The sequence below is a fragment of the Rana temporaria genome, chromosome 11 (genome assembly GCF_905171775.1).
Source record: "Rana temporaria chromosome 11, aRanTem1.1, whole genome shotgun sequence".
Classification (NCBI taxonomy): Eukaryota; Metazoa; Chordata; class Amphibia; order Anura; family Ranidae; genus Rana; species Rana temporaria.
In genome coordinates this window covers 130,550,610-130,570,954 of record NC_053499.1, presented here as the reverse complement: position 1 = coordinate 130,570,954, position 20,345 = coordinate 130,550,610, and the positions used below count along the sequence as shown (strand labels likewise).

The following is a 20,345-nucleotide window of genomic DNA, read 5'->3' as shown; positions in this document are numbered from 1 at the left end:
TCATATCCTCTCCGATAACCGGCACATGACGCTGTCTAGTACCCGCATGTATATGACATCATTGTAATGACATTTGGTACAGCACAGGTTAACCCTGCGTTTGTTTTCATGAACCTTTTTCTTCTAGGATAGAGATAAGCTCCTTGTTCCTGACACAGGGAGGAGGAGGGTGAGGGAACGAAGGGGCTGGTCAGTCATTTGTGCAGTTATAAACACACTATCAGCCATGCTGTACTTTGACCAAGACATCTGTATAAATAAGCTGTGAGGAGGAGAAGTGGAAGGCAGGCAGAGCCCAGGCTGTGTACCAGACATGGAGAGCACAGATAACACAGTGGAGTCTGTGGTAGAAGTCCTCTTCTCCAAAAACCGCCAGGAGTGTGCCGAGCCAATAAAAGCAGAAGTGCAAGGTAAGCCCTATTGTTTTTCAGTGCCGCCTGGCTCCTTCGCTGTACGCAAGACGGGACTGCAACATATTATATTCTCTATTTTTTTATAGTTTTTCAATGTTATTATGACAAATTGCACTACCTTAACCACTTCAATACCGGGCATTTTCATCCCCTACCTGCCCAGACCAATTTTTCGTTTTCAGCGCTGTCGCACATTGAATGACAATTGCGCGGTCATGCAACACTGTACCCAAATGCAATCTTTATGTTTTTTTCTTCCACAAATAGCGCTTTTGTTTGTTGGTATTTGATCACCTCTGCGGTTTTTATTTTTTGCGCTATAAACAAAAGACAAATGACAATTTTGAAAAAAAACACAATATTTTTTACTTTTTTATTTAATAAATATCACAATTTAAAAACAAAAATAATAATTTTTTCTTCAGTTTAGGTCAATACGTATTCTTCTACATATTTTTGGTAAAAAAAAAAAAAAAAAATCGCAATAAGCGTTTATTGATTGGTTTGCGCAAAAGTTATAGGGCCAGATCCACAAAAACCTGACGTAACTTAAAAAATCCAATTTAAGTTACACTGGCTTAAAGTTTCTACCTAAGTGCCTGATCCACAAAGCACTTATCTAGAAATTTCAGGCTGTGTAACTAAAATTCCGCCGGCGCAAGGCGTTCCTATTCAAATGGGGCGAGTCCCATTTAAATGAGGCGCGCTCCCGCGCCGGCCGTACTGCGCATGCGCGTCGGCCGTACTGCGCATGCGCGAAGTTACGTTACGCCGAGTTTTGAGGATCGCGACGGCTTAAAGTTGCGTCGGGGAAAAAAAAAATGCCAGCGGCATGCATTCCTGAGGGAGAACTCCATGCCAATTTTCAAAGAAAAAACCGGCATGGGTTCCCCCCCCAGGAGCATACCAGGTCCTTAGGTCTGGCATGGGTTGTAAGGAGACCCCCCCACGCCGAAAAATTGACGTAGGGGGTCCCCCTACAATCCATACCAGACCCGTATCCAAAGCACGGTACCCGGCCGGCCAGGAAGGGAGTGGGGACGAGCGAGCGCCCCCCCCCCTCCTGAGCCGTGCCAGGCCGCGTGCCCTCAACATGGGGGGGTTGGGTGCTCTGGGGCAGGGGGGCGCACTGCGGGCCCCCCCACCCCAGAGCACCCTGTCCCCATGTTGATGAGGACAGGACCTCTTCCCGACAACCCTTGCCATTGGTTGTCGGGGTCTGCGGGCGGAGGCTTATCGGAATCTGGGAGTCCCCTTTAATAAGGGGGCCCCCAGATACCGGCCCCCCACCCTAAGTGAATGGATATGGGGTACATCGTACCCCTATCCATTCACCTGGAGGCAAAAAGTAAAAGTTAATAAACACACAACACAAGGCTTTTTAAAATATTTTATTATTCTGCTCCGGACGCCCCCCCTGTCTTCGTTATTAGCTCAATTACCAGGGGGGGCTTCTTCTTCCGCTCTCCGGGGGTCTTCTCCGCTCTCCGGGGGGGGTTTCTTCTTCCGCTCTCCGGGGGGGGGCTTCTCCGGACTCCGGGGGGCTTCTTCCATCTTCTCCCCTCTTCCGCTCTTGACTCGGCGAACCCCGGTTCTTCTGCAGCTCTCCGGTGCCTTCTTCTTCAGCGCTGGCTGCCTGCTATGTTTGTGTGTTAGCTCGATTTCAAACAGGCAGCCAGCGCGGTCTTCTGTGGCGTCAGGGTCTTCTCTTCCTTTCTTCCGATGTTGCCTCGTCGCCTGTTGTCGCTGTAATGATGGAAGCGCGCCTTGCATCCCATTTATATAGGCATCACCGTCCCATCATGCTCCGGTAGGTACCCACGTGGTGGGTGCCTACCCACGTGCACCCACCACGTGGGTACCTACCGGAGCATGATGGGACGGTGATGCCTATATAAATGGGATGCAAGGCGCGCTTCCATCATTACAGCGACAACAGGCGACGAGACAACATCGGAAGAACAGAAGACAAGACCCTGACGCCACAGAAGACCGCGCCGGCTGCCTGTTTGAAATCGAGCTAACACACAAACATAGCAGGCAGCCAGCGCTGAAGAAGAAGGCACCGGAGAGCTGCAGAAGAACCGGGGTTCGCCGAGTCAACAGCGGAAGAGGGGAGAAGATGGAAGAAGCCCCCCGGAGTCCGGAGAAGCCCCCCCCCGGAGAGCGGAGAAGCCCCCCCCCGGAGAGCGGAAGAAGAAACCCCCCCCGGAGAGCGGAGAAGACCCCCGGAGAGTGGAAGAAGAAGCCCCCCCTGGTAATTGAGCTAATAACGAAGACAGGGGGGGCGTCCGGAGCAGAATAATAAAATATTTTAAAAAGCCTTGTGTTGTGTGTTTATTAACTTTTACTTTTTGCCTCCAGGTGAATGGATAGGGGTACGATGTACCCCATATCCATTCACTTAGGGTGGGGGGCCGGTATCTGGGGGCCCCCTTATTAAAGGGGACTCCCAGATTCCGATAAGCCTCCGCCCGCAGACCCCGACAACCAATGGCAAGGGTTGTCGGGAAGAGGTCCTGTCCTCATCAACATGGGGACAGGGTGCTCTGGGGTGGGGGGGCCCGCAGTGCGCCCCCCTGCCCCAGAGCACCCAACCCCCCCATGTTGAGGGCACGCGGCCTGGCACGGCTCAGGAGGGGGGGGGGCGCTCGCTCGTCCCCACTCCCTTCCTGGCCGGCCGGGTAGCGTGCTTTGGATACGGGTCTGGTATGGATTGTAGGGGGACCCCCTACGTCAATTTTTCGGCGTAGGGGGGGTCCCCTTACAACCCATACCAGACCTAAGGGCCTGGTATGCTCCTGGGGGGGAACCCATGCCGGTTTTGTTTTTTACAAATTGACGTGGAGTTCTCCCTCGGGAAAGCATACCAAATGCCGTCGCTGCAATGGGCCTTTACAAGGTGTGACTAACTTTACACTTTGTAAAACGAGCCCTAATTTTACACTTGCAAAATAACACTTACGGCGCAAAAAAGAAGCTAGAAAGCTTTGTGGATCGCCTTAAGTGCTAATTTGCATACTAGCAACGGCATTTCGACTCGAAATGCCCCCAGCGGCGGATGCGGTACTGCATCCTAAAATTAGGCAGTGTAAATCAATTACACATGCCGGATCTTCTGTGTAACTTTGGAAAAAGCCTTTTGAGGATCGTTTCCAAAGTTACACACAGACTGAACAGCACTTAAGTCGGAGTATCTCTTTTGAGGATCTGGCCCATAGTGTTTACAAAATAGGGGATAGATTTATGGCATTTTTATTTATTTTTTACTAGTAATGGCTATGCTCTGCGATTTTTTACTGTGACCGTGACATTGCAACGGACATATCGGACACTTTTGACATGTTTTTGGGACTATTCACATTTATACGATTAGTGCTATAAAACTGCACTGATTACTGTGTAAATGTGACTGGCAGGGAAGAGGTTAATACTAGGGTGTGATCAAGGGGTTAAAGGGGTTGTAAAGGTAAATGTTTTTTCACCTTAATGCATCCTATACATTAAGGTGAAAAAACATCCGACGGTACACCCCCCCCCCGAACCCCCGTTTTACTTACCTGACCCCTCGAAAGTCCCGCACCCATCCACGTGATCCTCTTCGGTTCCCAGCCTGGCCGTTGATTGGCTAGGCTGGACGGATTGATAGAAGCGCAGCCATTGGCTGGCGCTGCTGTCAATCACAGCGGATGACGCGGCGTGCCGGGGGGCGGGCTGAGTGATACAGTCGGAGGCTATGCCCGCCCCTGTATCACGGGAGCGCGCTCGCAAAAGCTTTCCGCCATGCTCGCTCGCATGAAGGTGGAAAGCTTTTGCGAGGAGGAGCCGAGACATCCGCCGAGGGACCCCAGAAGGGACACTCTGTGCAAAACGAGCTGCACAGTGGAGGTAAGTATAACATGTTTGTTATTTAAAAAAAAAAAAGTTTGCCTTTAGTGACCCTTTAAATATGTTCCCTAGGGAGTGATTCTAACTGTAGGGGGAGGGGACTCACAAGGGGAGGAGACCGATATGTATTCCTCTGTACTGGGAACACACATCGGTCTCCTCTCCTCTGACAGGACGTGGATCTGTGTGTTTACACACACAGATCCTCGGTCCTGCTGTGTTCACGGGCAATCGCAGGTGCCCGGTGGACATCGCGGCCCCTGGGAACGTGCACCGGGTCTCGAGCGATGCGGCGGGCGTGCGCCTGCCCCCTCGACCCCCGGGAAGCCCAGGACGTCATATGACATCCACCTGGAGGGAGAGAAGGTTCCTGCCGACGTCATTTTAGTATGGCTCGGTAAGGAACTGGAAAATTGCCATCAGGTTTACTTATTATGACAGTGCAAAGTGCAGTGATGACAATTATTGCAGGAAATTACAGCGCACTGACATTTTACACAGTGCTTTACATATTGTACATTCACATCAGGAGCTTACTACATGAAGGCTCATTCATACCAGCAAACCGTGCGAACCTGGTGCGTTTATTTTTTATTTTTTTACAACTTTGTTGAAATGACACTAACGAGAATTCTGTTCAATGCAGTTGCTATTGTGATGTGTTGTTGAAATAAAATTGATGTACGTAGTTCAGATAACGCAGTGGTATTTTCAATGATTGTGCGTCATTGAAAACAAGGTAACTTGCCTAGTCCTAGTGTTTGCACTGCACTGAAAAAGGCTGCCTAACACAGCCCATATGATGTGAATAAGGTCCCTATCTTAACCACTTCAGCTCCAGAAGGTTTACCCCTCCCTTTATGACCAGGTAATTTTTTTGCGATACGACACTGCGTTATTTTAACTGACAATTGCGCAGTTGTGCAACACTGTATCCAAATAAAATGTATGTCCTTTTTTTCCCCCACAAATAAAGCTTTCTTTTGGTGGTATTTGATCATCTCTGCATTTAAATTTTTTTGCGCTATAAACAAAAACAAAAAAAAATCATAATAACTGTATTTTGATTGCGTTTACAAACTCTGTGATATTTATTTATTTATTATTATTTATTTTTTTACTAGTAATGGCGGCGATGAGCAACTTATAGCATGACTGCGACAGTCAGGACACTAACTGACACTTTTTGGGGACCAGTGACACTAATACAGTGATCAGTGCTAAAAAATATGCACTGTTAGGCTGCGTACACACGGTCGGACAAAACCGATGAGAATGGACCGAGGTTCAGTTTCATCGGTCCAAACCGACCGTGTGTATAGCCCATCATTCTGTTTTCCTTCGGTCCAAAATGTTAAAACATGCTTTAAAATCGAACCGATGGACCGCTGCCCGATCGGTCCAAACCGATGGTTAGTACAGAAAGCATCGGTTCAAAACCCGCGCATGCTCAGAATCAAGTCGACGCATGCTTGGAAGCATTGAACTTTGTTTTATTCAGCACGTCGTGTGTTTGACGTCACCGCGTTCTGACCCGATCGGTTTTTGGAACGATGGTGTGTACACACATCAGGCCGTCAGGCCACTTCAGCGGTGAACCAATGGAAATGGCCCGTCGGACCATTCTCATCGGTTTGGGTAGGTGTTAACATCAGGGGCGATCAAAGGGTTAAATGTGTGCCTGACCAGTGCTTTACTACTGTGGGGGAGATATTTGTACTAGGGGAAGCCATGGAGCAATGCCTTTGCTTAGCAGAGACATAGGAAATCCATGTAGTGACAGACCGCCGCTCTACCTCTGTACCAAAGCATCGAAGGGTGCTAGCGAAGTCCACCGTACCCGCCAATCAGCTCTCGCTGTGTCTAATCACATTGGGAGCATGCCGCCAGGATCGTGCACACGCACCTCAAACCTAGAAGTGCAGGATCACATACGAGGTACATGACCCTGTGCAGGAGAGGTGCCTTGCTGCTGTATAGCTACAGTATACGGCAAGAGGTTAAGCTGGTCAAAATACAGTGATTAAAATTCAGCCGGTTCAGCAGGGCCCGGCCAAATTCATACCTCCCAACTTTTTAAGATGGGAATGAGGGACACCTATAAGAAAAAGTACCGTATTTATCGACGTATACCACGCACTTTTTTGCCCTGGAAATCAGGGCAAAATCGTGTGTGTGCGATATACGCCGATACCCGCGCCGAGTTTGAATACTGCGCCGGCATATACCGAGCGCAGTACACTCGTGTATAGTCGGGCAGGCTCGGCTCCTCTCGCGCTCACGTCCTGGACGTACAGGACGTGAGCGCGAGAGTAGCCGAGCCTGCCCGACTATACACGAGTGTACTGCGCTCGATATATGCCGGCGCAGTATTCAGACTCGGAAAGCGGGGATCGAGCGGGGAGGACGCAGCAGAAGGACGCCGGACCCGACGAAGAGGACACCCGAAGCCGCAGACGGACGCCGGACCCGACGAGGCCGCCGCGCAAGACACCAAAACTGTAAGTACTAAAATCTTTTTTTACAGGAATGTCGGGTCCACTTTAGGGGTGCTCGCTATACGCCGGAGCGCGCAATACCCCGATAAATACGGTATGTAGGCATAGGACACACGCCCTGTCACGCCCCATTAAAGGAGAATTATACAAAAAAAATGATTATTATTATATATATATATTTTTTACCACAAGTATTCCTTTACATTGGCTATTAAAATTTACAAATGCACCAATTTAGAATATGGATAAAAGGTTTAGCACTGGGAAACACATTTTGAAAGATAAATGATGCATTTTATATACAACTGTATAGATCAGACCAAAATGAGGGACAAATGAGGAGAAAAGAGGGACTTTGTTCCAAATCAAGGACAGTTGGGAGCTATGCGAATTTTGATCTGTGTGTTGTGGTCCCTGTTCACCATACATAACAATTTTGCCTGCTTGCTGCTCCATATCTTTATTATTGTTACAAACAGATAAATAAATGCTCCCTCTAGTGGCTATCTGTATTTTGGGGAAATGTGTCAGATAACAATCTCATCGACAGAACAGGGAATGAACGAAGCTTCATTGCCACAAGCACTATCATCCGACATAATGGTAATGCTTCATTCATCAAGCAGAGAAAAATTCCAGCCATTACTAAGACCCGTAATATTTCAACAGAAACAATTCATGTGTTTTGAATGTTTTCTCTTGGATTGTTAACACCAGGGCCCGGATTCACGTACGAGTTACGCCGGCGTATCTCCAGATACGGCGTCGTAACTCTGAGTCCGAGCCGTCGTATCTATGCGCCTGATTCTTAGAATCAGTTACGCATAGATTTGTATTAGATCCGACCGGCGTAAGTCTCTTACGCCGTCGTATCTTAACTGCATATTTACGCTGGTCTGCTAGGGGCGTGTACGCTGATTTACGCCTATAAATATGTAAATCAGCTAGATACGCCAATTCGTGAACGTACGCCCGGCCGACGCAGTACAGATACGCCGTTAACGCTAGGCTTTTTCCGGCGTAAAGTTACCCCTGCTATATGAGGCGTACCAATGTTAAGTATGGACGTCGGGCCAGCGTCAAATTTTTCACGTTTTACGTTGTTTGTGTAAGTCGTTCGCGAATAGGGCTGGGCGTCATTTACGTTCACGTCGAAAGCATTGGCTTCTTGCGGGTTAATTTGGAGCATGCGCACTGGGATACTTTCACGCATGGCGCATGCGCCGTTCGTAAAAAGCGTCATTTACGTAGGGTCACATTAAATTTACATAACACACGCCCACATCTACCACATTTGAATTAGGCGGGCTTACGCCGGCCTATTTACGCTACGCCGCCGCAAATTTGGTTTGAGAATACGGCACTTGCCTGTCAAAGGCATAACGTAAATAGGATACGTTACGCCCGCACAAAGATACGCGATTCTACGTGAATCCGGGCCCAGATCTACAAAACATTTTCCAGTGTTCTCACATAAAGTCATTCATCATATTGAATACTATGCCTATTTTACCATTGCTGTCAGTGATGTAAGTAGTGAACCCTGGAAAATTACCTCAATTACCTTCTCCCAAGCAAGCAAAGAAAGACCTCCTGTCTTTGACTCCATTATTGTGAGGAAAACCAGAGGCAGCTCTTTAATTAGTCAGTCGCCTAAGGCCTCGCACTCACAGGGGCCGCACCGCCGTCTAATTTGCCTGTGATTAAGCACCAGGATGGCGTGCCACCACCTCCAGCGCTGCCCTGTTTTTTCTGTTCCCTGCTGTCACCTTGCTGGGTCCCAGATTTTATATTGGCTGCATATATCTGATGGGTGAGGAGGGTGCTAATCACCTGTGTGCTAGACCTGTGCATCTTTCTGCAGCCATTTTTCTTGTTTGAATTTTGTTTCCATTTTGGGGATGTGAGTGGAGCCTTGTGTCTAAATTTTGTCTAAGGTAAGGTGACCAGATTTTTAAAATGAAATCCGGGGACATATTTTTTATTTACTAGTAATGGCATCAATCAGCGACTCTCTGCTCGTCGCCGCCCGCCTCACAGCCTCTCAAGTCTTACTCTTCGGGCCCCGGCTACTACTGGATGGGGAGCGGAGGAAGATCACTCCGCCAGGGAAGTCAAGGAGATAGGCAGGCAGGTGGCTGGCCAGGATTTGAGCCAAGGCAGAAGAACATACGAGCGGAGCTGAATGGGCATGCACCCAAAACTGAAGAAATATTCCCTCCGCTCCGACCAGCACATGATCATCAGAAAGGGGCACAGATAATGGAAAAAACACAACCCCCCTATGCTAGTAGGCATGGCGGAGCGGGGGGTGTGTAATTATTTTTTTTTTAAACTCTGCACTGACTGTCTTTGAAATTGCCCCTGCCCCCTATTAAATCCAATCTGGGGACAAAACCAGGGACAGACTTGGTCCAGGGACAGTGTCCTCAATCAGGGGACTGTCCCCTGAAACTGGGGATGTCTGGTCACCCTAGTCTAAGGCCTCACAAAGCCTAGCGCTGCCTCTGAGGACAACATACAGTAAAATATAATATAATATAATAGAAGTGGCGCATGCTGTTGTCTTTTACGCATTTACGCTTTCACCTACATTTTCTGCCGTTAAAGTCCAAGGGGGTCAATTTCCCGCTGCACTTTGGTGCACTCCATATGTATTGATTGTGATCTTTGTGCGCTGGTCCAGAAGTAAAATTGAGCAGGATTAAAGTGGATGTAAACCTGAAAAATGTTTTTTTTTTTATGTCACAATGTAGAGTATAAGATTTCCTATCATCTGTGCCCAGTCTTGCCACACAGAGTTAATCTAGCTCTGAGCAATCCTGTTTTTATTTTTTGTTGAAATAAAACGGACTTACAGAGAAAAACCTTGGTCCGTTCCGCCCCCTTTCTGTGAGTGACAGGTTATTTACATATCTCATGCACTAGCCTGGAGACAGGCATTATTTTTTTAATTCCCACCCCTTTTCTGAAGTCATGTGGTTGCTTTTCTGGATTTTGACTGGATGTTAGTGATCATAGCAGAATTCAGTGTAAAGAATACATAGAAAAAAAATGCATGTTGACAAGGGGAGTGTAGAGGTGGGCGGGGAGGCTACTGACATCACGACTCCACCCACCAAGCTCCAGACAACAGACCCACCCACAGAATCTGCAGTTTCTCAGTTCTTATAACAGACAGAGGGGAGACATTTCACAGGTAAGGATATATGCAGGAGGCACGCATATCCTTATAGATCAGCACTATGGCTGGAGATTAGAAAGGATGAGAGTGGGTTTACATCCACTTTAAGATTGGACCTCCAGCGGTCCTAGTTTTCCTAGGAAAATGAATTGCCCACCCAGCAAATCATTATTGGAAATTATTTCAAAATGCTGGCAGCTACGCAACAAAAGTGCATCCCTTACATACCTGATGTGACATGCACATCCAACTTACATCTGTAGCTTTATAAATGGAGAAATTGGAGCGTATAAAATGTGGGAAATCATGGAACAAAGGGGGAGGATTCCATCTCTAATCTCTGGAGCATGACATTATGACCTCTAATTCCCTCATTGCACAATTTACTAATCAGGCGTCTTCTCTTTCATAGAACCCAAAAGCTGTGAGGACACAGGACACTAATTAGGAATAACAGCTCTGCTATTATCTCCTTTGATCTCTTTTTAAACAATACTCTTTTACGTAAGAGGGAAGACAGCATGTTATAATTGTAATATTTTTTTTGCTTTTGTATATAGATTATTATTCTTAACCACTTAAGATCCGGACCAATATGCAGGTAAAGGACCAGGCCCCTTTTTGAGATTCGGCACTGCATTGTTTTAACTGACAATTGCGCGGTCATACGACGTGGCTCCCAAACAAAATTTGCGTCCTTTTTTCCCACAAATAGAGCTTTCTTTTGGTGGTATTTGATTACCTCTGCGGTTTTTATTTTTTGCGCTATAAACAAAAATAGAGCGACATTTTTGAAAAAAATTTAATATTTTTTACTTTTTGCTATAATAAATATCCCCCAAAAATATATATAAAAAAAAATGTTTTCCTCAGTTTAGGCCGATACGTATTCTTCTACCTATTTTTAGTAAAAAAAAATCGCAATAAGCGTTTACTGATTGTTTTTTGCGCAAAATTTATAGCGTTTACAAAATAGGGGATAGTTTTATGGCATTTTTAATTAATATTTTTTTTTTTACTACTACTGGCGGCGATCAGCGTTTTTTTTTCGTGACTGCAACATTATGGCGGACACATGGGACAATTTTGACACATTTTTGGGACCATTATCATTTTCACAGCAAAAAGGGCTATAAAAATTAATTGATTATTGTGAAAATGACAATTGCAGTTTAGGAGTTAACCAATAGGGGTCGCTGTAAGGGTTAAGTGTGACCTCATGTGTGTTTCTAACTGTAGGGGGGCGGGGCTGGACTTGTGATGTCACTGATCGTCTTTCCCTATATCAGGGAACAGACGATCAGTGACACTGCCACTGTGAAGAACGGGGAAGGTGTGTTTACACTCACCTCTCCCCGTTCTTTAGCTCCTGTGACCGATCGCGGGACTCCGGCGGCGATCGGGTCCGCGGGTCCCGCCGGCACGGTCGCGGAGCTTCGGACCGGGTCGCGGGGGACGCGCCCGCGACCCACGGCTGGACACTTAAAGAGGATGTACAGGTACGTGTTTGTGCCCAGCTGTGCCATTCTGCCGACGTATATCGCCGTTAGGCGGTCCTTAAGTGGTTAATTTTAAAGTACAGTAAAACCTTGGTTTGAGAGTAACATGGTTTGAGAGCGTTTTGCAAGACAAGCAAAATGTTTTAATAAATTTTGCCTTGATATACAAGCGATGTCTTGATATAAGAGTAGCGTCATGTCACAACTGAGTATAAAAAGAAGAGTTGAGCCTCTAAGTTTAGCAATATGGTTACATTTAATGAAGGTACAACATTTAGCAACTTATTGCTACACTTAGAGGCACCTCTCTTCTCTTTTATACCCTGTAAAAAAATGCTTTGATATACAAGTGCTTTGGATTACAAGCATGTTTCTGGAAGGAATTATGCTCGCAATCCAAGGTTTTACTATATTTACCCCTTTATAAAAGACAGCACTTGCCAGAAACCCCTGGTCTACATCATCCTCGCTCAAAGACCCCCAGATGTGAACTTTCATTACAAGTATTCCCTAACTGTGTTTAACCACTTGCCGACCGCTGCACACCGATATACATAGGCAGAATGGCAGCAGTATGCAAATGGGCATACCTTTAAGAATGCATGCGGGCTCCCCGTGCTCGCGGGACCCGCAAACTCGATGTCCGCCGGTGTCCTGCGATAGGGTCACAGAGAGGCAGAACAGGGGGATGCCTGTGTAAACAAGACATGTCCCTGTTCTGCCTAGTGACAGTACACTGATAGTCTGCTCCCGATTGTAGCAGCGATCAGTGTCCTGTCACAGAAAGCCCTGCCCCCACACAGTTAGAATCACTCCTTATGACACACTTAACCCCTTCCTCGCCCCCTAGTGTTTAACCCCTTCCCTGCCAGTCACATTTATACAGCAAGCATTTTTATAGCACTGATAACTGTATAAATGTGAATGGTCCCAAAATAGCATCAAAAGTGTCCGATGTGTCCGCCATAATGTCGCAGTCACGATAAAAATCGCAGATCGCCGCCATTACTAGTAAGAAAAAAAGTTATTAATAAAATGCCATAAAACTATACCCTGTTTTGTAGACGCTATAACTTTTGCGCAAACCTATCAATAAATGATTATTGCAATTTTTTTTACCAAAAATATGTAGAAGAATACGTATCGGCCTAAACTGAGGAAAAAAAAGTTTATATATTTTTGGGGATATTTATTAGAGCAAAAAGTAAAAAAGATTGCCTTTTTTTCAAAATTGTTGCTCTATTTTTGTGCAAAAAACAAAAACCGTAGAGGTGATCAAATACCACCAAAAGAAAGCTCTATTTGTGGGAAATAAAGGACGTCAATTTTGTTTGGGAGCCACGTCGCACGACCGCGCAATTGTCAGATAAAGCGACACAGTGCTGAATCACAAAAAAATGGCCTAGTCATTGGATTGCCAAATCCTGCGGGGCTGAAGTGGTTAAAGTATTACTAAATATACACTGTTTAATTGACATTGTCCCTTTTATTTCTGTATATGGATGATTGCACTGTAAATATTTATGTAATTTAAAAAAAAGAAAACAATCTAAGTACCTTTTTTCTAATCAATGTAAGCATTCACATGAGCCAAATCTTTCCCAGCCTGTCTGCAGGGAAACATAAGAAATGAGGAGCTTCTAGTCCTCTGCTGCTGGTCCCATGTAAAAAAATAAAAATCTGCCTTTGGAATGCAGAGTAAGAATAAATAAATAAAATCAATAAACTCTTTTAAATTGTCATACAAATATATATTTGAAATCAAATCTTTATTATTTTTTGTCAATAACATGGCGTGGGTGGATTTCTGCTAGTCACAGGCTGTGTCACGCCCCCCAACCTGTGTCTTAAAATAAGAGGGAGGTAAAGCCTCCAACGATCAAGATGTAATATCCTACAGTAAAGAATAATTCCTCAAAAATTGGATTTTAAATGGACCGCAGATAGTAATGAGTATAAAAATTACAGATTTATTATGCAGTACAAATGACAATTTGTAATTGCAATATAAAGTATGTAACATCAGACAATGCACAGAACATAATTGTGCATTTTACAGTTACTCTGTGACTTTATCATGGACAAAAGTTGTATCATAATGAAAAACAGCTTGAACAGCTGGTAATACTGACCCCAAATGTAAACATTCCACCGGCAATGGACAGACATTCAAGTAGTATAGAAAAAAAGGATCCGTCAGGGTCAGACGGGGAGCGCCAGCCAGGATGTCATGGACAGGTATGTGTTCCCAAAAATTGCTCTTGATCATTTGGTGGATTTCTGCTAGTCACAGGCTGTGTCACGCCCCCCAACCTGTGTCTTAGAATAAAAGGGAGGTAAAGCCTCCATTGTGTTCAGTTGGTAAGTGGGCATGGAGGAGGAGGAAGGGAGTGGACTGTCATTTACCACTCTTGTATATGCCCACATTTGTGACTCTATAGTCACCTGGGCTGCTCAAATGTGATAGGGGGGAAATGCTCAGCATAGAAACTCACTGAAAACTGAGCATGTGCCAAGTTGCTACCACAGCTGCAAAATCCCTAGCTGAATTGGGGACATAAACAGAAGGTGGGAATAGAGAACAGCAGGATCAACCAAGTTTTCTGTTTTTTTACATGTGACTATGTTAAATATGTAAATTCTAAAAACAAAGTACCCACCAAAGCTGCAAACCCGGGTGCATGGACCATTAGTTGGGAACATGTGATACACATAATAACCAGTGTTTTGCTTCCCAAGCCACAAAGACAAGTAGTTGGTATTCAGCCAGCTTGCTACATGTAGCCCAATCACTTGTTAGATCATGTGGGTATGGAGTGTAAATAGATGGATCGAAATTTGTCTGGTTCAGAAGGGACCATCTGAATAACGATCCATGTTTGGCAGTTCCTGCTTGATAAGTCAATCTAACGATCAGCTTCTGTAAAACGGGAATGTTGGAAAACTGTTGTGGATGTAGCCAATCAGCTGCAGCTGCTGATTAGGGTATTCTGACAGTGGAGGAGTACAAATTGTACTCCTCCACTGTCAGAATACCAAAAACTGCACCATTGTACTGTACAATAGTGCAGCTTGTGTGGGTGAGGGAATCAATTCTTTTTTTCAATGGGCCCGCTGACTGATCAAAAGAAGACAAGTGATTTATGGCCAGCCTTATCCTTATACAGAAATCATTACAAATAGCTTTGTCTTTGTTCTTTAGGGTACATACCAAAATGGCTGCAAGGAACTCTTCTTCGCAATGGTCCAGGAATACACACCATTGGAGAGATGTCCTATAATCACTGGTTTGATGGGCTATCTTTACTGCATAGTTTTACATTTAAAAATGGTAAGTTTGTTTTTCTCCATTTATACCAGAAAGGAGTTATATTTAAACGTGAAGTTCAAGTCCATGTTTTAATCTCTGGGGAGTGGTATCCCTAAAGAACACACTAATTTAAAGTCAACCTGTCATGAAGGACATATGGGGACGAAAAGGCTTTTGTTGCATACATTTGCAAATACATGTGAAGCCCTATAGCCATGTCAAGGCACCTGTGCAAAGTGTGGTCCCTAACTCATATCTAATCGGAATTACCAACTATGGGACATATATAGCAAGGCATAAATTGAAAGTAGTTTACTACTGAGGCGGCCCTCACAGACAGGGCCGGCCTTAGGTGTTCAGGCGCCCTGTGCAAGCTAATCCTGTGGCACCCCCCCCCATCTTCACCCCTCGCTCCCTGGTCACCTAAACATACACAAAGAGGACCCCTTTACATTAAACAGCACTCTGCATCACTGGACCCCTTTACATTACACAGCACCCTGCATCACTGGACCCCTTTACATTACACAGCACTCTGCATCACTGGACCCCTTTACATTACACAGCACTCTGCATCACTGGACCCCTTTACATTACACAGCACCCTGAATCACTGGACCCCTTTACATTACACAGCACCCTGCATCACTGGACCCCTTTACATTACACAGCACCCTGCATCACTGGACCCCTTTACATTACACAGCACCCTGCATCACTGAACCCCTTTACATTACACAGCACTCTGGACCCCTTTACATTAAACAGCACTCTGCATCACTGGACCCCTTTACATTACACAGCACCCTGCATCACTGGACCCCTTTACATTACACAGCACTCTGCATCACTGGACCCCTTTACATTACACAGCACTCTGCATCACTGGACCCCTTTACATTACACAGCACCCTGAATCACTGGACCCCTTTACATTACACAGCACCCTGCATCACTGGACCCCTTTACATTACACAGCACCCTGCATCACTGGACCCCTTTACATTACACAGCACCCTGCATCACTGAACCCCTTTACATTACACAGCACTCTGGACCCCTTCACATTACACAGCACTCTGCATCACTGGACCCCTTTACATTACACAGCACCCTGCATCACTGGACCCCTTTACATTACACAGCACCCTGCATCACTGGACCCCTTTACATTACACAGCACCCTGCATCACTGGACCCCTTTACATTACACAGCACCCTGCATCACTGGACCCCTTTACATTACACAGCACCCTGCACCACTGGACCCCTTTACATTACACAGCACCCTGCATCACTGAACCCCTTTACATTACACAGCACTCTGGACCCCTTCACATTACACAGCCCCCTGCATCACTGGACCCCTTTACATTACACAGCACCCTGCATCACTGGACCCCTTTACATTACACAGAACCCTGCAGCTCTGGACCCCCTGCATGTTACACAGACTCCCTTCAGTGCAGACCCCCCTTCAGTGTATCCACCCCTTCAATGCAGATCCCCCCGTTCAGAGTAGCCCCCCCCGTTGCCGGGCTGACACCCCCCCAGTGTGTGGTACGCCCCCAAACCCCCCTAGTACGCCTCTGGATGGCCGCACGGCACCCCTGTTGCCCATGGCGCCCTGTGCGGCCGCACAGCCTGCACACCCCAAAGGCCGGCCCTGCTCACAGACCCGGAGCCCAACATTACTCAGTGGCAGGTGAAAAACCCCCCCGATTGTGTCCACGCCAAATCCAACAAACCAACAATGGCAACTGCTCAGGTCAATTTATAAACTAGCAAAAATAGAAAAAATGGACAAGACAGTTTCGTTTTTTTCTGTTGCTGGCTAGCTAAAAGGGTGTTAGGGATATTTTCTATTGCTCTGGTAATTGCCCTGACCATGCTAATCTTAAATTGCTCTGAGCAGTTGCCATTTTTGCTTTATTATTGGCAAAGTAAGAGAATCTTCTAATGGTCCATCTACCCCAGCAAAGTATACTCACCAATCCTTGCTTCCTGGCCACCTCCCCACTGCAGGAGCCCACCCTGAGTGTAATGCCCCGTACACACGATCGGATTTTCCAACAGCAAAAGTCTGATGTGAGTTTTTGAACGGAAATTCCGACCGTGTATGTTCCATCGGACTTTTGCTTTCGGAATTTCCGCCAACAAAAGATTTAGAGCTGGTTCTCAATTTTTCAGATCGGAAAATCTGATTGTCTGTAGCAATTCCGACATGCAAAATTCCGACACATGCGCGGAAACAATTCGAACGCATGCTCGGAAGCATTGAAGTTAATTGAATTTTCTCGGCTCGTCGTAGTGTTGTACGTCACCGTGTTCTTGACGGTCGAAAGTTCAGAGAAGTTTTGTGTGACTGTATGTATACAAGCCAAGCTTGAGCGGAATTTCGGCGGAAAAAACATCCAAGATTTTTCCGACGGAAAATCTGATCGTGTGTATGGGGCATAAGTGTTAGAGCTTACATCACTTGCTCTTGATCTGCTGCTATAAACACCTACTGTTCTGGCACATCTAAAGTTAAAGCTGAACTCCAAATAAATACAGATACAAAATGTTGTTAATGCAATATATTGTATTGTTGCATAATTTTTGTTCGCAGGTGAAGTATTCTACAGAAGTAAATTCCTGCGTAGTGACACCTATAATTCCAACATGGAGGCCAAGAGAATAGTGGTGTCAGAATTTGGCACCATGGCTTATCCAGACCCCTGCAAAAATATATTTGCTAAGTAAGTTACAAACTGTTCACTTCTATTCCTCTTGTGTGTCTATAATTTAAAGTGACCATGTTAGTAGTTGGAGTAAATAATTCTAAGCCGAGCCAGTAAGTACCTGGTGCCTGGAGTTATCTACCAGCAGACCTAGCCTTTGGGACCTATATAATATGCTGTACCACTACTACCACCCCCCCCCCCCTCAGGCAGCCAGCAGCACAACACTACCACACCACTTACCTGATCTATGTGGCGGGCTGTTGTGTTCTTCAGCATGGTTCTTGCGAGCGGCTGGATGCAGGCAGTGGCTTTGGTGTTGCTTCTCCAGTGGCTTTCTCCGCCGTGTGTCTCCTCTCTCTTCTGGCCCGCCAAAGGATGGGCCAACTCAATACTGAACCCTACGGACTAAGACTGGGATGTCATTAAAGTTCATGTGCATGTAAAGGCAGGTGTCCCAATACTTTTGACAATATAGTATACAACTAATTAAAACATTCATATTAGCCAACTACCTCCTCTGGCCACAACCTATGCTGGCTAAGGCATTAGTTTTCTCTGCTGAGTGTACTGTACATGTGTGGCCATTATAGACCCTAACAGCAAAGACATCTAATTGCATATACATATATAAACAAAAAGCAATGGTGTAGGGCAGTGATGGCAAACTTTGGAAAGCTGATGTTTTGGAGTGTAGTGGAGCATCATGGGAAATGTAGTTCCAAAACATCTGGGGTACCAAGGTTCACCATCACTGGTGTAGGGTGTAATCAAAGGTGCCTTTGAATTTTTGAGACCAGCCTCTGATGCTTAACCACTTAAGACCCGGACCAAAATGCAGCTAAAGGACCCGGCCAGGTTTTGCGATTCGGCACTGCGTTGCTTTAACAGACAATTGCGCGGTCGTGCGACGTGGCTCCCAAATAAAATTGGCGTCCTTTTTTTCCCCACAAATAGAGCTTTCTTTTGGTGGTATTTGATCACCTCTGCGGTTTTTATTTTTTGCGCAAAAAAAGGGCGACAATTTTGAAAAAAATGCAATATTTTTTACGTTTTGCTATAATAAATATCCCCCAAAAACATATATAAAACATTTTTTTTCCCTCAGTTTAGGCCGATACGTATTCTGCTACCTATTTTTGGTAAAAAGAATCGCAATAATCGTTTATCGGTTGGTTTGCGCAAAATTTATAGCGTTTACAAAATAGGGGATAGTTTTATTGCATTTTTATTATTATTATTTTTTTTTACTACTAATGGCGGCGATCAGCGGGTTTTTTCGTGACTGCGACATTATGGCGGACACTTCGGACAATTTTGACAAATTTTTGGGACAATTGTCATTTTCACAGCAAAAAATGCATTTAAATTGCATTGTTTATTGTGAAAATGATAGTTGCAGTTTGGGAGTTAACCACAGGTGGCGCTGTAGGATTTAGTGTTCACCTAGTGTGTGTTTACAACTGTAGGGGGGTGTGGCTGTAGGACTGACGTCATTGATCGAGTCTCCCTATAAAAGGGAACACTCGATCGATACGCCGCCACAGTGAAGCACGGGGAAGCTGTGTTTACATACGGCTCTCCCCGTTCTTCAGCTCCGGGGAACGATCGCGACGGAGCGGCTATAAACGAATAGCCGCGCCGTCATCCCGGATCGCTCCCCCAGGGAATCCGACCGCCGCATGTAGCGGGGGGGGGGGTCCCGATCAGACCCCCGACCCGCGGAAAGGCAGGGACGTACAGGTACGCCAATGTGCCTGTACGTGCCATTCTGCCGACGTATATCTACATGCGGCGGTCGGGAAGCGGTTAATATTTCTTTTTTAAGACAATTAACTTTTTCAGAATTAATATTGGCTTTAGAGCTAATATTAATATTTTATAAAAAAAAACATTAAAACATTAAACCAAGGATGCTGCTGGGTAGGATTACTTTGTAGAACTGTCCATCCAACAATAACCTTAATTTGGAAGCTTTAAGTACAACATGGGTATAATGTAAATTCCAGTTATAAGTGCCACTAGTAACTCTAGCATTGTAGTAAAAAGCCATCACGTTCCACCTTTAATGCTTTATTATCACTTACACAACAGAGCCTTCACGTACCTGTCACATGTGGTGCCTGAGTTCACTGATAATTGCTTAATTAACATCATAAAGTTTGGAGATGATTATTATGCTTCCTCTGAAACCAACTTTATCAGAAAAATTGATCCACAGACTCTGGATACCATAGAAAAGGTAATTAAGTTGAATAACTGTTTATTTTTCTACTTGGGAGTTTAAAATTTCATTATACTCATTGGGCTAGATTCAGGTAGCTGCGCCCCTTCTTACGGCGGCGCAGCGTATCGTATTTACGTTACGCCTCCGCAACTTACAGGAGCAAGTGCAGTATTCACAAAGCACTTGCTCCGTAAGTTGCGGCGGCGTAGCGTAAATGGGGCCGGTGTAAGGCCGCGTAATTCAAATGTGGAAGGGGGGCGTGTTTTATGCTAATATGTGATGACCTGACGTGATTGACGTGTTTTACGAACGGCGCATGCGCCGTCCGTGTACATATCCCAGTGTGCATTGCTTCAAATGATGTCGCAAGGACGTCATTGGTTTCGACGTGAACGTAAATTACGTCCAGCCCTATTCGCGAACGACTTACGCAAACGACGCAAAAAATTCAAATTTCGAAGCGGGAACGACGTCCATACTTAACATTGGCTGCGCCACCTAATAGCAGGAGCCGAAAAAGCCTTACGCAAACGACGTAAAAAACTACCGCCGGGCGCACGTACGTTTGTGAATCGGCGTAACTAGGTAATTTGCATACTCTAC

General features: G+C 45.6%; 1 protein-coding gene across 1 annotated transcript in view; it reads left to right on the top strand.

Annotated features, from left to right (window-relative positions):
• Positions 1 to 227: 227 nt before the first annotated feature.
• Positions 228 to 20,345, top strand: part of BCO1 (beta-carotene oxygenase 1) — a 44,402-nt gene continuing 24,284 nt past the window's right edge. The window contains exons 1-4 of the mRNA XM_040329155.1: positions 228 to 410; positions 14,685 to 14,813; positions 17,404 to 17,533; positions 19,610 to 19,757. Coding sequence (XP_040185089.1) covers positions 314 to 410; positions 14,685 to 14,813; positions 17,404 to 17,533; positions 19,610 to 19,757 — 504 coding nt within the window. The 5' untranslated portion in view covers positions 228 to 313. The remainder of the gene's footprint in view (positions 411 to 14,684; positions 14,814 to 17,403; positions 17,534 to 19,609; positions 19,758 to 20,345) is intronic.